This window comes from Spinacia oleracea, chromosome 5, assembly GCF_020520425.1.
Source record: "Spinacia oleracea cultivar Varoflay chromosome 5, BTI_SOV_V1, whole genome shotgun sequence".
NCBI classification, from domain to species: domain Eukaryota; kingdom Viridiplantae; phylum Streptophyta; class Magnoliopsida; order Caryophyllales; family Amaranthaceae; genus Spinacia; species Spinacia oleracea.
Window position 1 is genome coordinate 32,100,983 of NC_079491.1, and position 18,861 is coordinate 32,119,843.

The 18,861-nt window shown below is 36.9% G+C and overlaps 2 protein-coding genes across 4 annotated transcripts; one reads left to right on the forward strand and one right to left on the reverse strand.

Annotated features, from left to right (window-relative positions):
- Positions 1–263: 263 nt before the first annotated feature.
- On the forward strand, positions 264–7,629 carry LOC110798603 (protein FAR1-RELATED SEQUENCE 3). 3 transcript variants are annotated; one of them, XM_022003793.2, is made up of 6 exons: positions 264–565; positions 1,067–3,427; positions 3,516–3,605; positions 4,966–5,115; positions 6,335–6,451; positions 7,251–7,629. In XM_022003793.2, the coding sequence occupies exons 2-6, from the start codon at positions 1,199–1,201 to the stop codon at positions 7,296–7,298; spliced, it is 2,634 nt and encodes an 877-aa protein (XP_021859485.1). In that variant the 5' UTR covers positions 264–565; positions 1,067–1,198; the 3' UTR covers positions 7,299–7,629. The 3 variants fall into 3 exon arrangements, with proteins under 3 accessions (XP_021859485.1, XP_021859484.1, XP_021859486.1); XM_022003792.2 differs by having other exon boundaries at positions 1,082–3,427; XM_022003794.2 differs by having other exon boundaries at positions 1,082–3,427; positions 7,254–7,629.
- A 1,220-nt stretch (positions 7,630–8,849) lies between these two features.
- Positions 8,850–18,264, reverse strand: LOC110798605 (serrate RNA effector molecule). The gene is made up of 12 exons (XM_022003795.2): positions 17,634–18,264; positions 16,132–16,247; positions 13,428–13,485; positions 12,433–12,507; positions 12,269–12,343; positions 12,139–12,186; positions 11,858–11,926; positions 10,973–11,773; positions 10,845–10,893; positions 10,328–10,596; positions 9,661–9,822; positions 8,850–9,194 (listed from the first exon to the last, which is right to left on the reverse strand). The coding sequence occupies exons 1-12, from the start codon at positions 18,092–18,094 to the stop codon at positions 9,134–9,136; spliced, it is 2,244 nt and encodes a 747-aa protein (XP_021859487.2). The 5' UTR covers positions 18,095–18,264; the 3' UTR covers positions 8,850–9,133.
- Between the last annotated feature and the right edge of the window lie 597 nt (positions 18,265–18,861).

Below are 18,861 nucleotides of genomic sequence, written 5' to 3' on the forward strand. Positions count from 1 at the left end.
GACAAACCTATTCGCTATTCTACACATACACTTACGGATCACTTGCGGCAGAAAATAATCTGAGATGAACACTTTTTATACTCTATTATATTTTTATTTTCTTTAAGAAGGAAAAATACACAAATGTTAGAATAATCCTTTCTCGAGACGGTATACAAATCATTACATCATTATTTGGACAATTATAAAAAATAAAAAAAATATGTAAAAAAAAGAGAGAGAGAAGTGGGTAATAAAATAAAATGGCACTAAATTATGCAATTAGAAATAAAGAAATCCTCTGATCTCAAATTCCAAGAATTGCGATAGGTTCATATCAACCCTCTTTATCAGCCGTATGATTAAAAATCAACGGCTGAAAGTTCGTGTGTCCTTGTTTGTTTTCAGATTCTTTGCGACATCCACTAATCTCTCTCATCCCTCCTTGCAAATTCTCCCGGCGACAAAACAAAAACCCTAACTTTCCGATCATTTCAATTTATAGCTTTCTGTTTTGATTTTTATTAAATCAGATTCCAAATACAGTATTAAAGTTCATTTTTTTGTCATCCTGTCGGAATTCCTGGTATTTTCCTCTCTTTTTTTTTGCTTTATTTGGCAATATCTAATTCGATTGATTATTTGAGCTTCTAAAATCTTTTATTTCAATTTAATTTCTAACAAAATTTGTATGAAAAAACAAAAAATGACCCTTAATTAAAAATGGGTATGATGGTTGTTTTTTTTCATTTTGCTGTAATTTGGTGGACTGGGAATTAAGCCGAGCTTCATAGTTGGATTTCTTATTTGTTGCTAGTATATTTTTTTTTGGATTATTCTAGATACTCCGTATAGTTGAAGGTTAAATTTATGATTTTAAAATTTTTTGTTAACTATGTGAGAGTGGGAGCTAAAATTTTAATATTGATTAAGAAGGTGTTGATTGAATTTACACTTAAATAAGGTGTTGATTGGGTAATTTTTTTAAATTGCTGAAAATTTACTTGGATAAACTTGAGCTTATGATCATTGCCCTTAAGGTCAATCACAAATGCCTTGTCAGAAATATATAATGTCAATTTGATAGGGTACCCTATTGCAGTTGGGAGCTGGTTATGTATATGCATGTTGTGTCCACGTTGTTGCGTTGGAGGGCTATGGCGTGGATTTCTAGGTAGCTTAGAGGTGCAGATGTTGTAGTTTTACAGCATGAATTGGCATGAGTGCTGACATTATTGATGTAGAAGACGGGAACATGAGGATTCGTGCCTCAATGGATAATGGAGATGCTGAAGCTGTTGAGAGTGGAGAGGTGACTCCAACTGGTGCTTATATGGTTCAAGATGAAGTTATTATCCTTGAGCCGTGTGTTGGGATGGAGTTTGATTCTGAATCTTCTGCCAAGGCATTCTATGATGAATATGCTAGGCTTGAGGGTTTCAGCACCAAAATTTGTCAGACTGGTCGTTTTAGATCCGATAGTGCTCTCACATCTAGACAGTTTGTATGTACGAAAGAGGGGTTGAAAAAGAATTCTTCTCATGTATGTGAAGCCATGCTGAAGATAGAATTGAAGGGTAGCAAGTGGGCTGTAACAAAATTTGTTAAGGGGCACAACCATCCTTTAGAGAGCCCTGATAAGGTGCACAGTATCCGGCCACACGGGCATTTTGCTGGTACAGCAAAGAATGACGTTGAAGCTTATCAAGCAGGTGTTATGGTTCCAAGTGGTGTTATGTATGTGACTATGGACGGAAATCATGTAAGCCAAACATCTGTAGAAGCAAATCGCATATCTCCTGTAGAGTCAAACCGACAGGTCAAAAGCTCTAACGGCATAAACTATGCCATCAAACCTGCAACCCCAAGGAGGACATGGGGCAAAGATGCCCAAAATATGCTGGACTACTTCAAAAAAGTGCAGGCGGAGAACCCTGGGTTCTTTTATGCCATACAACTTGATGAAGATAATCGAATGGCTAATGCATTTTGGGCAGATGCAAGGTCAAGGACAGCTTATAGTCATTTTGGTGATGCGGTTACGCTAGACACTTCATTCAGAGTGAATCAGTATAAGGTGCCATTTGTTCCCTTCACTGGACTGAACCATCATGGTCAAACAATTTTGTTTGCTTGTGCATTGCTTCTAGATGATTCCGAGGCTTCCTTTGTTTGGTTGCTGAGGACATTTGTTACTGCTATGAGTGACCACCCTCCAGTGTCTATTGTCACTGATCAAGATAGAGTCATACAGGCTGCAATCAGTCAGGTGTTACCAAAGTCCCGACACTGCTTAAGCAAATGGCATGTATTAAGAGAAGGCCAGGAGAGGCTGGCTCATGTGTGTCTTGCACATCCTAATTTTCAGGTTGAGTTGTATAATTGTATCAATTTGACGGAAACAATAGACGAATTTGAATCTTCTTGGGATTTTATCATTGATAAGTACGATCTGAGAATGAATGATTGGCTGCAGTCACTATATAATGCTAGAAGACAATGGGTACCAGTATATTTCCGAGATTCATTTTTCGCTGCAGTTTCACCCAATCAAGGAGTCGAGTGTTCTTTTTTCGCTGGTTATGTAAATCAACATACCACATTGCCTACGTTTTTCAGACAGTACGAAAGAGCTATGGAGTACTGGTTTGAAAAGGAAATGGATGCTGATTTCGATACGATCTCGAATTCTCCAGTTCTAAGTACACCGTCTCCTATGGAAAAGCAGGCTGCCGACCTTTACACGAAGAAGATCTTTTCAAAGTTTCAAGATGAGTTGGTAGAGACTTTTGTATATACCGCAAATAGGATTGACAGCGATGGTGAAACAAGCACGTACAGAGTTGCAAAATTTGAAGATGACCATAAAGCATATACAGTGACTCTGAACATCTCCGATATGAGGGCAAGCTGTAGCTGCTTAATGTTTGAGTATTCTGGCATTCTTTGCAGACACATTTTGACAGTATTCACAGTGACCAATGTTCTGACCTTACCTCCACATTACATTTTGAAGCGCTGGACTAGAAATGCTAAGGGTGTGGTTGCATTGGATGAGCCTGGTGCAGATCATGCACAGGAGTCAACTCCGTCAAGGTATAACAGTCTATGCCGAGAAGCAGCTAGATATGCAGAGGTAGGGGCAACAACATCAGACACCTATGCTGCAGCTCTAAATGGTCTGAGAGAAGGGGCAAAGAAGATTGCTGCTGTGAAGAAAATTGTTGCGAAGGTTTCACCTCAGAGCTTTCAAAAGTCCGCTTCTGGTTATGATGACAGGAAAAATTCTGCAGCTGATACACCTTTGTTATGGCCCAGGCAAGACGAAGTTACCAGGCAGTTCAACCTTAATGACTCTGCCATCCTTCCTCATCATGTCAGCGGTATGAATCTTCTACGCATGGCCCCCACATCTGTTCAACGGGATGATGGCCCCTCAGACAACATGGTATGCAAGGGATAACCTTTACATGCTCCTCTATGCATCAGTTATGGTGTTCAATTGCTGATTATGCTCCTTCTATACTCATGACTAGGTTGTACTCCCTTGCCTCAAGTCAATGACATGGGTCATGGAGAATAAGAATTCAACACCAGCGAATAGAGTAGCTGTAATCAACCTAAAGGTTTGTATCTTCTGATTGTGGTTCTCTTGGAACACTTGAGGCCTGGCATATTATAGGGAATTAAGATGCTTGCATTGTATTTTGGTGAAACAATGAGCATAAAGGTTGGGAGAGGTCCTTCATACTGGCACCCTTGACTATTATCTGGAACCATGAAGCAAATTTGCATATCATGTCTATTTTTCCTTTACCCATCTACCTAAACATTAGGGGGCGGGGGGGGGGGGGGGGGGGGGGGGGGGGGGGATAATTTTGAGTTATTTTCTTTCAACTTTGAAGGGAAAGGAGGGTTGCACATACGTGACATACCCCATTGAAAAAGGTCTCCCTTTCCCTTAGTTGTTGGGTTAGATTAGGGTGCCCTCCCATTCCATTGACTCGTGAGATCTTCATCGCAAAAGATGAATGTTGGCAGAAAATCACTGATGACGAATTGTACATGCGAGAGGATTATTTGGTATTTACTGGGGCAAAGCAGTCTACTACCATAATGAAATTTTAATGCTGAAAGTTGGGTTTCTACCCGTAAAAAGCAGAATATATTCCAGCTGGTGAGCTAGTCTCTAATGGATTGTTTACGATACTTGACTTAGAAGATATTTCGAGAATTACTTTATTTCTTACCTATTGTCTCCCTAGATATTGTAGCAAATAAGGCATTATGTAACCGAGAAGTTGATGGAAGTGGGATGGGCCAAAGACTCTAAACTAACCGTTTTTGCTTGGGCTGAATCTGGCTTTCCTGCTGCTGTTGTGTAGGACTATAGCTCCTTTGAATTTACCCGGTCTCTGGTACTTCATTGGAACTTCAAACAAGTAATAGATTCAATTAAGTTCTGCTTTGATTTCTACTTTTATCCTTCTCAGAATGAACAATTCTGTGGCTATAAGAAATGTTGTTGTTGTGTTAAAAGCAACATTGATGAAAGTATCACGAGTATTGTATTTGACTTATTGAGTCACTGTAGTAGTTATAACGTTTCAGTTCATTCATAATCCCTCTCCTTAGGTACAGAGCAACCATGTTGAATTTTGACTGTATTACTTCTCTTTAATTGATCCTCTCTTTGACACTGTATCCTGTGATTTTAGACAGGGGTGCTGGAGCACTTGGTTAACCCAAAATTAACAATTTGATTTACCCTTCCTCTTTTTTTTGGTTTGGTTAATTTTCTAAGTTAAAGGAGCAATTGGTGTATATGGGTTGATATATACAAGTCTTTTATTAATCCGAATGCGTTTTTTCTATATTCCCTTTCTACACATCATAATCCCATTCCTATTTTTTGATAGAGAACTAATCACATTCTAAGAAGCTGACATTAACTGTCCTTTCTCCTACTACATTTTGCTTTTGCAGTTGCAAGATTACAGGAAGAACCCTGCGGTGGAGTCAGAAGTTAAGTTTCAGCTCTCCACAGTCACATTGGAACCTATGCTTAAATCTATGGCCCACATCAGTGAACAGCTGTCCACCCCGGCTAATAGGGTTGCTGTTATCAATTTAAAGGCATGTTTCTCATATTCTGCACATGATTGATTACACATCTCTATTCTGGTAACTCTGGTCTAAAGCATAGCGAAATAGGAAATTTGTGAAATCATAGACTATGGCTGCTGTAGTCCTTATCAGACTTCCCAAAACCTTTTCTTTCCTTTTCAGCTGAAATCTTCCTGCTAGTATGAGGGCTTCCTAAAAGTATATGTTACTGTCTAAAGGTTAACTTGTCTAGATTAATGCCTTGTAGGTTTGGTGTGTGTCATGGCAAAATGTTGTAGTTTAGACTTTAGAAAAACCTAAAGCCCGATGTAAAACAGACCTCTATGCTTGATATTGAAAGAAAAGAAGAGCTTATGCAACTGAAGAAAACTAATAGTAGGAGTACGGAAGAATGCTGGCTTTCAAGACCAAGAACATCTTGGATAATTGTTAATAACTCCGTTCTTAAATACCAAACTGATTGAGAGGAACTTCAGTGCGGCTACTCTAAAGACATCTTTTATTTAATCAAACGATCTTGCTTGAAGAAACCTGAAGAGTTGCAAGGTCATACACCATACCCAACTTGTTAAGCATTACTTTGCTTCAATATGCAATGTATTTTGTTGAATCATTTCATTTATAAGAAGTCAAACCATGTGTACAAGATAACCAGACGATTACAATTGTTACTTGGTTTGGATATTTGATTGGCTCTCTGGTCTCTGTAGTGTGGTGTAATAAGGTCTTGACCTTTCCAATAATAGAATATAGGACCTTCTTTTGTATTCATTTTTGTTAGTTCATAATGGGCCAAGTTGATACAAGTTCAGTTTTTTTTGTAGAACTTTGTGCCTGATAGTTGTACTGTACTCTTGTGACGTTATGCTGCCTTATGCATCTAAATTTATTCAGCTTATGACCTATGTATAGAGATCTGGAGAGTAAAGTCAGTGCTAAGTTACCAGTCGTTCTTGTGTCTTGTTGGCTAAAATCATTTTATGGTTGCTTGAGGACAAGGGTTCAAGGGTTGGTAAGAGAAAGAAAGGGAAGTACAACAAACTCAGTGTTAGATTCTTGTGCATCTTTCAGTATATCTACCATCAGATATCTTAAGTTAGGTCAACCACTTTTAAGAACCGTTATATGTGTGTTATTGCATGTTCCTTAAGCTCAATGCATTGTACTAGTCACCCCGACTGTGATTAAGTAATATATTTTTGTTTGATATTGTTCTCTCATATTTTAGCTCCAAGACACTGAGACGATCTCTGGAGAGTCTGAGGTGAAGTTTCAGGTTTCCAGGGATACATTAGGTGCCATGTTAAGATCAATGGCATATATCCGTGAGCAATTATCAGTTTTGGTAAGTGTTTCTGATACCAATATGTGATCTTTTTTATACATTCTGATGGAACCACAATACTCATAGTAATCACTAACTTGCAATTATACATTACAGCCAGTATGCACTTCCTTCTCGTCTTCTCCCAATCTCCCGTTCCCATCATTTTTTCTTTTGGAAGGAGGGGGAGTAGTTCACACCTCCATTTTAGTACTTTTATATCAAAAATCTTATTTTAAAAGACATTGTCACTGATCACGTCATGTTTGTGAGGCTTCCAAAATGAGGTGGAATAATCTGCACTTCTTTTTTCTTTTTCTGTCTCATGCTACCAAATGAATTTTATACGGAGTAACCCTCAGATATTGCAAGGCTTGTATCTTAAGATACTATCTTGTCTACAGTTTTTTTTCATGCATTGTTACACTGACACATTATAGATGTGAAATTGTCTAGAAATATTTTGAATATCATCACGAGTTAGTGTCCTTCCATAACATAAATCATGTGAGAATAAGCAATAAAACTCGCGAGGAAGGTTTTTTTTGTGAGTATTCATCAGAGTATAACAGATATGTAAATATGATAAATTAGAATTTATCAATTTCCTAATCTCTTACTCTTTGAAGAACTTTGATGAACCAGTCTAGATTTGGTCCAAATCTAGTGCCGGGCTTGTGCTTCTTATATGATGTTAATTGTTTTAGATTTGACTTTAATTTATTGAGATATGACTTATGTTTGTTTATACCATAAGATATTGTATTACCGCTATTATATATATCTGGGTTTTGACTACTGCTTGTAATATTTTCTTTAGCAGGTCGAGCCACAGACAGAGCAGCCACAAAAAAAGCAGCGGAAATAACTAGTTGAGTTTTGTACCTTAAAGTGTAGGGTTAGGATTTGGCTTCCAATAGGTGTGATTTTCTTCAACTAGTTAGGTTTTCTTTGTTTCTTCCCCTTCTTTTCCAACATTTCAATTCAAGGCCATAAGTATATACAAAAGTCTGCCATTTTTTGAACAGTTGGAATGGAGGTACTAGCTTTGTTTCATAGCGGGTAAGGTCACTTTGTACATGTCTTTTTACATTCATTAGTGTGTAACCATATCATTGGTCTTTGGTATTCGTGTGCTCCTATAAACTGATGCGCAGATTTCTGAATGTTACTCAATGTGAAATATGTTTGACGCTCAATTCACTTGAATAAAAACTTGAAATTTATCCAAGAATTGTTTCAATCAGGAACTGGTGGTTGCTTCTGACCACTAAAACACTTATGCTGTGGGATTGAGAACATATCTTTCCATAAACTTGTTAGTCCACTTTTATGCACGGGAACTAATTAGTTATGCACTTTAACTAATTAGTTAACCACTGAAACCAATTAGTTAAGTCTGAAATTCAATTAGTTAAGCAACGTTATCAATTAGTTATGCAACTGAACCAATTAGTTAAGCACTGAACTAATTAGTTAAACAATAAAACTGATTAGTTAAGCAATGAGATCAATTAGTTAAGATTTTATGACTTTTAATTAAAAATAAGTTCGTTAAAAAATAATAACTACTCACTATTTGTCTTTATACCTTAATTATTTTGTTATTCAATTAGTTATGATTTATTACTTTTAGTTATGTTTAACACTAGTTTAGTTAGTACCAAAAAAAAATGGTTTTGAGCATAAAACTAAAGCTAAGTGGGGATTTGGGTTTTAATCTTTCCCTTTACTGCTGAGTTTAACACCTAAAAAAAGTGCGTGAAGTCCTTAAAAAAAAAAAAAAAAGCGTTCGGATTACTACTTTGTTAGCATATACTCCCTCCGTATTTATTTAAGAGATACACTTGGACGGGCACGGGTATTAAAAAAAGAATAATGAAATAAAATAATAAAACAAGTGGGGTTGGATAGATATTTTAATAATTAAACAAGTGGAGACCATGTCATTTTGGTGGGTGGGAGTTGGGATGGGTTTATGAAATTATTTGTTTAATAGGATGGTGGATCATAGGGTAAATTTGATGTATTATTTAATTAGATGGTGGGGTTGATAAGTTACTAAAAATGGCAAGTGTATCTCTTAAATAAATACGGCTGAAAAAGACAAGTGTATCCCTTAAATAAATACGGAAGGAGTAATGCACTGTAATCCTCGTCAGATGCAGGAAAACTTGGATGTTAAACTTGGATGTTCGGGTAAACCAGCAATCGAATATTTGAAGGCTCGGATAAATCAGCCTTTGGAAGAGAAATCGAATTATCTTTCCAAAAATACTAATTTACGGTCTCTTATAATAATAGACAAAGATCCTCTTAATTGATTATTTTAAGTAAAGAGTGAAAAATAAAATAATGAGACTCGACTAAGTCCTAAAAATCTGAGTCTCTTGTAAAGATATAACTGACAATAAAAACATCAGGAAGGCAAATCAATGTATCTTTCATACTCTATGACTATGTAGTCAGTCTCTGCTTCTCTTTTCAACAACTGGCTTATGAAATCAAATACGAAATTGCAAAAGTGAAAAGTGCCTCCAAAAATGATGACAGCAGTCTTAATTTACACAAAGTACCAATCCATGGTTTCAAGTCCAGATTCGATCTAAATCACATACACATCACTGCCAAATTCTCAAAACCCAGCGCAATTACATCAGTAAAACAGCAGATGGCACAACTATTGATGTCATCTCATCAACTTCACAAACTCCGGTAGTCTATTACAGTGACTTCATCTTCTGGTGCATCCAAATCTTGGTAGCTGCATCAAGAGCATTTATTTTAAGTTAATGTAGCAAAGTTAATTCCTAGTCAAGTTAGAAATAAAACCAAATTATCAAACACTTTAGCAGATGACAAGAATAAGTATGACACCGCACTAATAACTCTTTTCTGAGCATGTCCTATCGCATTTCTACTCAACTCTGCGCGCTAAATAGTACTCCAATTATAAGTCGACTTCAGATTAAGATTCAGCATCTGCATATGGCTTATGGTTTCTCAGGGAATAATTTCAATCAAAGACAAAATAAGATTACAGCACAATTCATCCACAGATGACAATATGCCATGTCCCTCGTTCAAATTTATGTCATCCTCCAAAAGAGGCATCCCAAAGACACCAAGGACGAACCTTTTCCGGACAAGAGTTAGCCAGAAAATAATTACAAGAAAGAAAACCATACTTGAGCCTAAAAAAGGACAGTAACATTTTCAAATATAAGTACCTTCGCAGACGTCTAGGATCCTGCCGAAAAGAAGGCGGTAAAATAATTGGAGGTGCACCCATCCCATTTCTCCCTGGACCTTCAAAAGGAGAGGGTCCACCCTGCTCACGTAGCATCCGCATTGCAACTTCGGGAGGAGCTGGCACAAAAGGTCCCAGTGGACTGCATTTACAAACACAAACTATTAATGCTGAAATCTCAGACATGAGTTTCTAACAGTGAATACTACAACACTAACCATCATCCTGGATAGTGATCCTACATATAAGTAGCTAGTATATAACTTGTAAACTTCTCTCAAAAGTCTAAAACTCTAGAGCATAACAACGATTCACAGACTATGGAGAATTATTGCCAGACCTTAATCTCCCATGAATCCTCTTTTTCGGGCTAAGCATCATTACAATAAAATAAAATAAAATGTTCACAAGACAACTAAGGGATGGGAAAAGAATGAACCATGGAAGAGGAGAGGAGAGAGTAGGTAAATAACTAGTTCTCCTATTTAAACTATCTCAAGAACCCTCTTATTGGACTAACAGGTAATGGTTCTTTACAACGAGAGAAGCTTAGTCTCTAAAAAGATGGAATCTTTCATCAAATTTTACGAAGGCAGCTTACTCCTTCCACCCACATACACACAGAAAACATAGATAACCATACATACCCAGCACCAGGAACAGGCATCAATACAGGTGGGGGTGCAATATCAGTTGCGAAGGGTGCAACATGCATGCCCTGTCCGCCAAAATTATCAAAAATTGGTTCATCGGAGTTGCCCTTGTCCGGGCCATCTTTGTTGGGCGGGAAATCAGCCTGAGGATTCTCTGGTCTTTCAAATCTCTCACCACCATTTCGGTCTCTTTCTCTACGGTTACCCCGATCATCTTTCAAACGGTTGTCTGCTCCCGGTCTTCGTCTTTGCAGCTTGTCTTTCTACATGAAGCAAGGAATAGTTAAAAAATAAACGTAAAATATCAACATAGAAGGCCAAGCTTGAAAATCTGAGTTGAAGCACCAGGAAAACTACTCATGATTTAACATTTTAGAAACAAGTATTGAGCTGATGCTGCATCAATGAGACTATGACTTGTATCCCTTTTCAGGGTAGGGATAACTATTTTATATGAAGGAGTATTGATCATATCCATCTATGACACCATAATAAACTCAGAGGAATTTACCGGTACAAATTGCTGCATGACAGGTTGCCCACCAGGAGCATTTGGATCACTGCAGAAAGAAAAATTCTAATCAGCTCAAGATCCTGCAACCAACATAACATGGGAAGAAGAAAAAGGGCAAGCCATACTTCATGTAGTTCTGGAAGTATATCTCTTCTCGTACTTTGGTTGTAGCATCTATCGAGAGTTCTGGATGTTTAAGTTTCAAATGCTTGTGGACATATTCAGCAGCATGGAAGAGCTTTGTGCAACTCTTAGCACCACAACCATACTTCCACCCATACTTTTCATCCCTAATTTTTCTCACAAAAGGATCCAAAGCTTCAACAGCGGCAGCATCTATCTTTTCCTTTGCAGTCATGACCTCAAGTGGATCCAGACTCCGCAACCTGTCTTGCCAATGGGAATCGAGCTTCTTTTCCCATTCTGCAGCATTAGTAGAAACATCAGAATTTTTCCCCTCGGCTCTCACATGCCGGAGGCCCTTAGGTTCTGCAGTTTCAATCATGCCATAATAATCAACCCCATGAACACGCCAAAGGTAAGTTGCAAGAGTATCTAGAAGCTCAATGCCCTCAAGACCCTTAACAGAAGTTAATCCGCGTATGATAATAACTGGACCAATTGATCCACTGTGTGATCTATCTCTACTCATTTTGTCAGTATCATCTTTGGATAAGATATTGTCCTCAATTCGCTTTTCAGAGTCAAGTTTTGTGACAAGTGCTTGAGCTAAATCAATATCGATCTGAATTCGTCTTGGCTCGGAACTAACAAGATGAGCCTTAGGGGCAGCTGATATATCAGCTTCCTTCGCCTGAGCTCGACCATGGCGCCTCCGTTTACCATTAACATCTGTCTCATCCTCAGAGTTTGGTTCACTAGTCTGGCCTGATTTATTCATGGTTGAGGCATTTGCACTAGGACCCCTGAAAAAATATCGACAAAGAGTAAATATCTGCTTGCAATAGTAAGGCGGCAAATTTTGACTCAGAGAAAAAAAGAGATCTCACATATCAAGGCTCCCACTGTGCAAGTCCAACAAAAAATCTTTTGCAACTTTGCGTGCAAGTTCGTTCCTCCTACATTACGGAGTATGAATGTCAGAGGCATTTAGAGATCAATAACAAACTAATTATATAATATAAATACATCTTTTACCAAATAATCAAACAAGTCACCAGCAGAAGACCATGATCAAAATGGTAGAGAAGTACACTTGAACATAAATTCGACGAAAGAGCATGCACTGACAACCTGGGATCACCATGCTCCAAATAGAAATGAAGCATACCTTTCTATGACAGTCAATAAATTTGCGGGGTGATATTTATTCTTCAACCTGAGTATTCAGTTAAAGTGCAATTAGTAAACTCAACACTTAAAACAGTATATTGCCTAAAAGAAGATAGAAAGATAAGTACCAGTCTTCATCTTTGTGAGATTCAAAGTATGTACGTTTTTGAGTTGAAATGTACTCTGACTTGTACTCCTGATACCTGGATATCATCAAACAATAACATCAGGTACAAAACATTAATGTCAATACCTTCTATAAGACAAATAGACAAACTAAAGTTGTCCATACCTACGCTCCGCTTCTGCTGGTAACACATCATCTTCAAGTTCCTGAATAAATTGCTTGTAACTCATCAAACCTTCTCTGGAATTAAAAAGAATTGAAATCATCATATTAGTTTAAAACTAAAAATAAACCAACGTAAAACGCAGAAAGTAATGAAGGATAACAACTAAATAGTTGATTACAAGCCCTAAACTGCTGCAGATATAAGTGAATTAGTATTTCAACCATCAAAAAATAGAAAAAAGGCAATGAGATAACTAGTTTGCTCCCACGACTTGCACTAGGCAATAACAGCTTTGTTAATGTTGCAAAGTTGACGGTTGGGTGTCAATTGAGATGCAACAGTGATCAAGTAGTGTTTACTCACATCATAATAGTCCAAAATACTGAGGACACAGGTTCACAACCCCGAATAATACTTTGAGCGCTCGAAACCATTGCAAAGATAGGGGGGGGGGGGGCCCGCACACATCAGCAAAATGAGATCATCTAACCACTAAGTAACACAACATCTCTTACTCTATTAGAAGAATGAAAGCAACAGAAACAATATAGATGAATGTTAAAGACTTGCATAAGACTGAAAGCAGAGGGAAAATGCAATAGGCAAAAAGAAAGACAAAGGGAATAAGCCTAAATGTACTATTTTCTCTATAATCTATACAGCTAAACAACTAAAAAGTTGTGCACACTGGACCAAAGGCCTTCCAACATGCACTATTTTTCTTGCCTTTTGAGGTAACCACAATGTGGGTTACTATAGTTATGTAAGTAGGGCTAGTGTAGACAGCAGACAATAAGAAAAGAAAACCCATAAATAAGCTGGCTATTTTGCAATCGTAATTTGTCAAAGAAATCAGAATAAAGTTCCCGCTCTACAAAGGGTTCATGTACAATCTATGGGTTCTGTAGTCAGGAAGGAAAAACATACTTCTATAATGTAAATGAGATGCAATTTATATAGAAGTATAGTTATTATCAGACACTAAAATACTGACCTCTGAGCATTCCCTGGATTTGACGAGTCACCATAACCCCCACGCCCGGAATCCCAATCTGGCACGTTGAAAAAACAACTTATTTAGAACAAATAACAGTAGTTTCAGCAAGTAAGGTGAGTGCATGGAGGCAGTGGCCAAATCATTATCTGATCCAATGAAAACCAATATTCTTTACCAGGCATGAATTTGGGGCTTGAGATAAATCAGCACTATGCCTGAACACGAAATTTGGTTGCGGACAAGGGTGGAAATAAAATAAGAGGAACAGTGGGAAAAGGTATAGAAAAGGATGGGGCACAAGCAGACAAAGAAAGGTATATCTCTGGACCACTCACAACAGTCATACCTGCAGCCAATTTTTTAGATCACTTGCATAAGGGGTACTTTGATAGTATATCACCAAGAAGAATGACTAGATCTGGCCCACTTGGGCAACGTGGACTCAGCTTGGAAAAATAGTATCACAAATGGTTGAAGAAATCATCAATCCAACCATTTAAAACACTATTTCTTCAAGAACTGTCCTAGGCCAACATTCATAAGATATCCTCAAAAGTGTCATAACTCAGCAGCCAACATTCAACAAGTGTAGAGCTATGTTCTAAGTGACGGAATCAATATGCATGTCTCTGAACCAAATGCAGTCTTGCGATTTTTGACAAGGGCCATAAGAGCTGGCAGCACCATTTTACATAAAAGATCAAAAGTCTGGAACCAAGTTCAGAAGCCCAGGTGATTCAGAGCAATATTTGTTAGTTTCAGCCCTAAATCCATGATCTATTTCTTTGCCTTGAAAGGCGACAGTGTTCATAACATGTCCACACTCAATAACCCAAAGGAAAGTAAGCAACTTCAATAAAAAAATCTGGATGAACCTCTTAACAGCCTTCCAGAGACGAAGAGCATCTACAACAAAAAAATGAGGGAGAATAGCAGGAAATTTTTTTGAAGGATCTCACAGACTTCATTTCTATGTTCTGGTAGCTCCCTTTATTCAGAGAGAGAAGATAAAGATGTAAAGAAATGGTAGATGCACTACACTTCTCATGTCTAAAGGAAACTATAGTCAATTTGTAAACACAAACTATCTTAAATTAATATATTTAACAAGGCTTTCAGAAAAGTGATAGTCTTTCGTTCCAAAAAACTTGAAAGATTATTAGATTTCTTAGAACTTGTAAAGTTGTAGGAATACTTCATATTCTTTTCAAATTATCTTTTTGTGAGAAAAATCTAATATATATATATATATATATATATATATATAAAGGAGGCATATTTGCTGAATTATTAGAGCGCCACGTAAGATTACTATTGATTTCGTCCAATGAAAAATAAGATTTCTAATTTATTTTTGAATTAAAAAAATTGATTGCCACGTAGATAAATAATTAGGTGTCATGCAGATATTTTAGTTAATTAATTACTATATATACAAATCCATGCAAAATCAAACGCTCTAAAATTTAAAATAAAATCTAAAATAAAATTCAATCCAAAATCAAATTTCTAATTTAATTTATAAAATTCAACCCAGCGAGTACTAATTAAAAAAACTACTCTATGCATGTACGGAGTAGACATTTTAATGAATATATTACTTAAAAAAAATTAAGTGATAGCATACATGTAAATAAGCTGGATTAAGATACGAGTACTACTTATTCACATTGACTTATTAGATTTTTTTTATTAAATAAAATAACATAAAAGCTTTATTCAATTAAAAGAATTTAACATATGTTAAACTTTTTCAATAACAATAAACAATGTAAATATATTTGATTGGTGTTTAAGTTTAATCATAGCCCATCCTCCTCCAATCCTATCCCTATACCCAAAAAAATAGGAAAAAAACATATATTACGGATTGAAAATTATTCTAAAAATTGATTACGTAGCGCAACAAATCAAATCTAATACATATATAGGGGTATTATTTTCTGAATTATTAGAGCGCCACGTAAGAAATCTAATGGTTTCGGCCAATGAAAAATAAGATTTATAATTTATTTTTGAATTAAAAAAATCAAGTGCCATGTAGATAATTAATTAGGTGCCACATAGATATTTTAATTAATTAATTACTAAATATATACAACTCCATCCAAAATCAAACACTCTAATAATTAAAAATAAATCTAAAATAAAATTCATCCAAAATCAAACACTAATCTAAAATAAAATTCAACCCAAAATCAATCACTAATCCAATATTATAGCGCCACGTAGAAAATCTAATGGTTTCGGCCAATGAAAAATAAGATTTTGAAATTATTTTTGAATTAAAAAAAATTGAGTGCCACGTAGATAAATAATTAGGTGTCACATAGATTGTTTATTAATTTCATCCAAAATCAAACACTCTAATAATTATAACATGAAGTTTATACCAAAATCAAAACTGATCTAATTTAATATATAAAAATATAGCAGTTGGTATACATAGGAGTTTTATTTTAGCTTAACAATTTAATAGAAGCCGTGCATCGCAAGGGCTAAAATCTAGTGAATAATTAAAAGTCGGATCCTAGCAATTCCATGAAAAGCAAACACTTAAGTTCTAAAAAAATTGGGATTGAAAAGAGATCTCCAAGAAATTAAAAAAAGCATCTGTAAGTGAAGTTCCACAGTTTCACTAAACAGCCAAACAACAATGTAATATCTCGAAATTTTGAAGAACGAAGAACCAGATAATTACCAGATGGGCCACCAGGATAGCCACCGGAACGAAACCGACCATGCGGCCTATCATCCGCATAACCTGGCCTGCCTCCCATTTCACGGTCATACCCACCAGGGTGATCATAGCCAAACCTGTTTTCAGAAACAATTGGCCTATAAATAACACTATTGAGACTTAGCTGCGCAAGGATAAAGTTTAGTACTGTATCTGTCACAGACAAGAAATTTTAAAACAAGCAATAGAAAAACAAATGTGCATAGATGCACCCTCTGAGGATGGAATAAATCAATGCATGGGTGATGGGAGTTATGCATGTGTAGCCAACACGATTGATAATGTGGAACCTTTTAACGACTTGAGAAGGAAGATAAATTTTCTAGCAATTCCTATTACATACCTAGGTCACATATTCATCAAGCATGAGTTTATTAGCACAAATAAACATTCACAATGAGAGAGTTGTTACAAAATACAACAGCTGCTAAAGGGAGAATAGATTAGGACTACCTAGGAAATTCAAAAAAATGTACATAATCTATACTCTTGGAGTCTGGGTAGCTCGATTGCAATTAACTCTTACCATAAAAAAAAGGTACATTATACTCTTGGAGTTGTATACATGATGAACTCTTCCCAACCTTCCAAAATAACACCCCCCCAAAGGTGAGTTTATCCCTCACAATCTGCCACATTATATACTTTAATATTCAAACTCTCCCTACTTTTACACTTTATCCCCATATTCACTCCTAAATTCCTAAAAACATTATGTAGTGGTTAGTATCCATTTTCTGGCAAACCCACTTGAATGGGCCCACCAATGAGTCTTGAGTGGAGTTTAAAGCTTCAGACTGTATTGAGTTTCTCTATAAGCAAGAGTCTTGCATGAAACTCACCTGAAGACTCACCTCCATACTTCAGATAAAGTCATCCTTACTCCGTGAATCATATGATCCGTAGTAGAAAATATTGAGTGGAGTTTGTACCTTACTGTATTGAATTACTCTATAACCAAGAGTCTTGCATGAAACTCACCTGAAGACTCACCCCATACTTCGGATAGAGTCACCCTTACTCCGTCAATCATATGATCCGTAGTAGAAAATATACTTCAAGCAAGTCGGGAAGCATATTGATGCATAAACATACCTTAATCAACTATTCCTTATGGCTACGGCTGCAAATCCTATTACCGAATCAAGAACTTGAAAGAGAATTGTACTCACACTAAATTCTACCCAACAAATGACTGAAAATTAAAATTAAAATAAACACAATTTCATTCAATCTAAATAAAAATTTAAAAAGAAACAAAAAGTCACAAATTCCCAATAAAACAATCAAAACTCCGCCAAAAAAAATGCCTAACCTCACTTGTATAGTTGTACATGTATCAACAACACCCCAATTCATCAAAATACATCAAATTAAACTGCCAACTCAACTTCAATGGTCATTGAACTAAATCAAATCACCAAGAAAATATCCAAACTACCGTAAATTCACAAAGGACAAACCTTCGATCACCGGGGCCGTAACCGCCACCACGGGGGCTCCCTCTTCTTCCATCATATCCACCTTCGTCTCGTCTCGAACGCTTAAATGGAGGATAAGGAGGAGACCGTCGAGGAGGGGGAGAATAATTATTACGTCGGTTATCTCGGTAAGGAGGGGGAGGATGAGGAGGGCTAGGGCTAAGTCCTCTATTTCGCTTGTTGTTGTTGTTGTTGTTGTAATCTCTGTCTCTCTCTCCTCCTCCTCCACCACCACCTCGATTATTGCGATCATAGTAGCGATTAGGTGGAGGACGATCGAAATCTCGGTCGTCTCTTCTCTCTCTAGAATCGCGATCTCGGCGGCGGTTAGGTGGTGGTGGTGGTGGAGGGGGGGAAGAGTCGGTGGGAGGTTCGTCGGGTTTGTCTTTGTTGCGACGGCGATTATCGATGGGTTCGACGGGCATGTTCAGCACTTCCGCCATTGCTGACAAGGTTGGAAAAATTTGGAGAAGGAAACGAAACCCTAGGAGAGAGAAAATGTGTGGTGATTTTGGTGGTGAGGGGGAGTGAAGAAAGCGCGTTAAGTTGGGTTTTGCGGGACAACCTTTTTAGCTTTGGTGAAATTGCTCCTCTGTTTCGAATTTCAAAATAACGAGTACCATTGATTTTTTATGTTCGTCAATGTAAATGTTTGGATAATGACAATAATAATAAAAGTAGATTTTTATTTAGGGTCTCTTAATCTCTCATATATGTTGGTCATGTTCGGCAAAATTAACGAGGGTAGCGGTTAGCGGTTAGCGATTGAGTAACGGGTAGCAGTTAGAGTGGCGGGTAGCGGTGAATAGTAGCGGACTAGTGGGTAACGGTTAGCTGTCAAAGTAGCGGCTAACTGATATTTGTATTCGGTAAAAGTAGCGGAATTATAAAATAAAATAAAAGGTAGAATATTGTTTAAAACTTTATTATAAATTTGTCAAAAGCTAAAAGCTAATCATTTTAATGTTTGACAAAAGTTACTCAAACGATACCTCTACCGCTAACCATTACCTAAACCGTTATCTTGCCAAACACTTACAAATTTTACAAGTAGCGTCTTGATTAGGTCAAAACGTTACCCGCTACTTCAAACGCTACTGCCGAACATGCTCGTCATCTAAGCACCAACTCAAAATAATACTTTCTCCGAGTTTTAATACTCGCAACGTTTGTGATTTCTACACTATTCACATATTATACTTTGATCTAT

Bases quoted from the DNA above. Each gene is read 5' to 3' on its own strand.
- LOC110798603 (XM_022003793.2), top strand. From the start codon at position 1,199: ATGAGTGCTGACATTATTGATGTAGAAGACGGGAACATGAGGATTCGT. The intron at 3,428-3,515 runs GTATGCAAGGGA...ACTCATGACTAG, and splicing joins ATGGCCCCTCAGACAACATG to GTTGTACTCCCTTGCCTCAA. The intron at 6,452-7,250 runs GTAAGTGTTTCT...TATTTTCTTTAG, and splicing joins GTGAGCAATTATCAGTTTTG to CAGGTCGAGCCACAGACAGA.
- LOC110798605 (XM_022003795.2), bottom strand. From the start codon at position 18,094: ATGGCGGAAGTGCTGAACATGCCCGTCGAACCCATCGATAATCGCCGT. The intron at 13,486-16,131 runs GTAATTATCTGG...TCAACGTGCCAG, and splicing joins CTATCCTGGTGGCCCATCTG to ATTGGGATTCCGGGCGTGGG. The intron at 9,823-10,327 runs GTATGTATGGTT...TTGTAAATGCAG, and splicing joins ATGCCTGTTCCTGGTGCTGG to TCCACTGGGACCTTTTGTGC.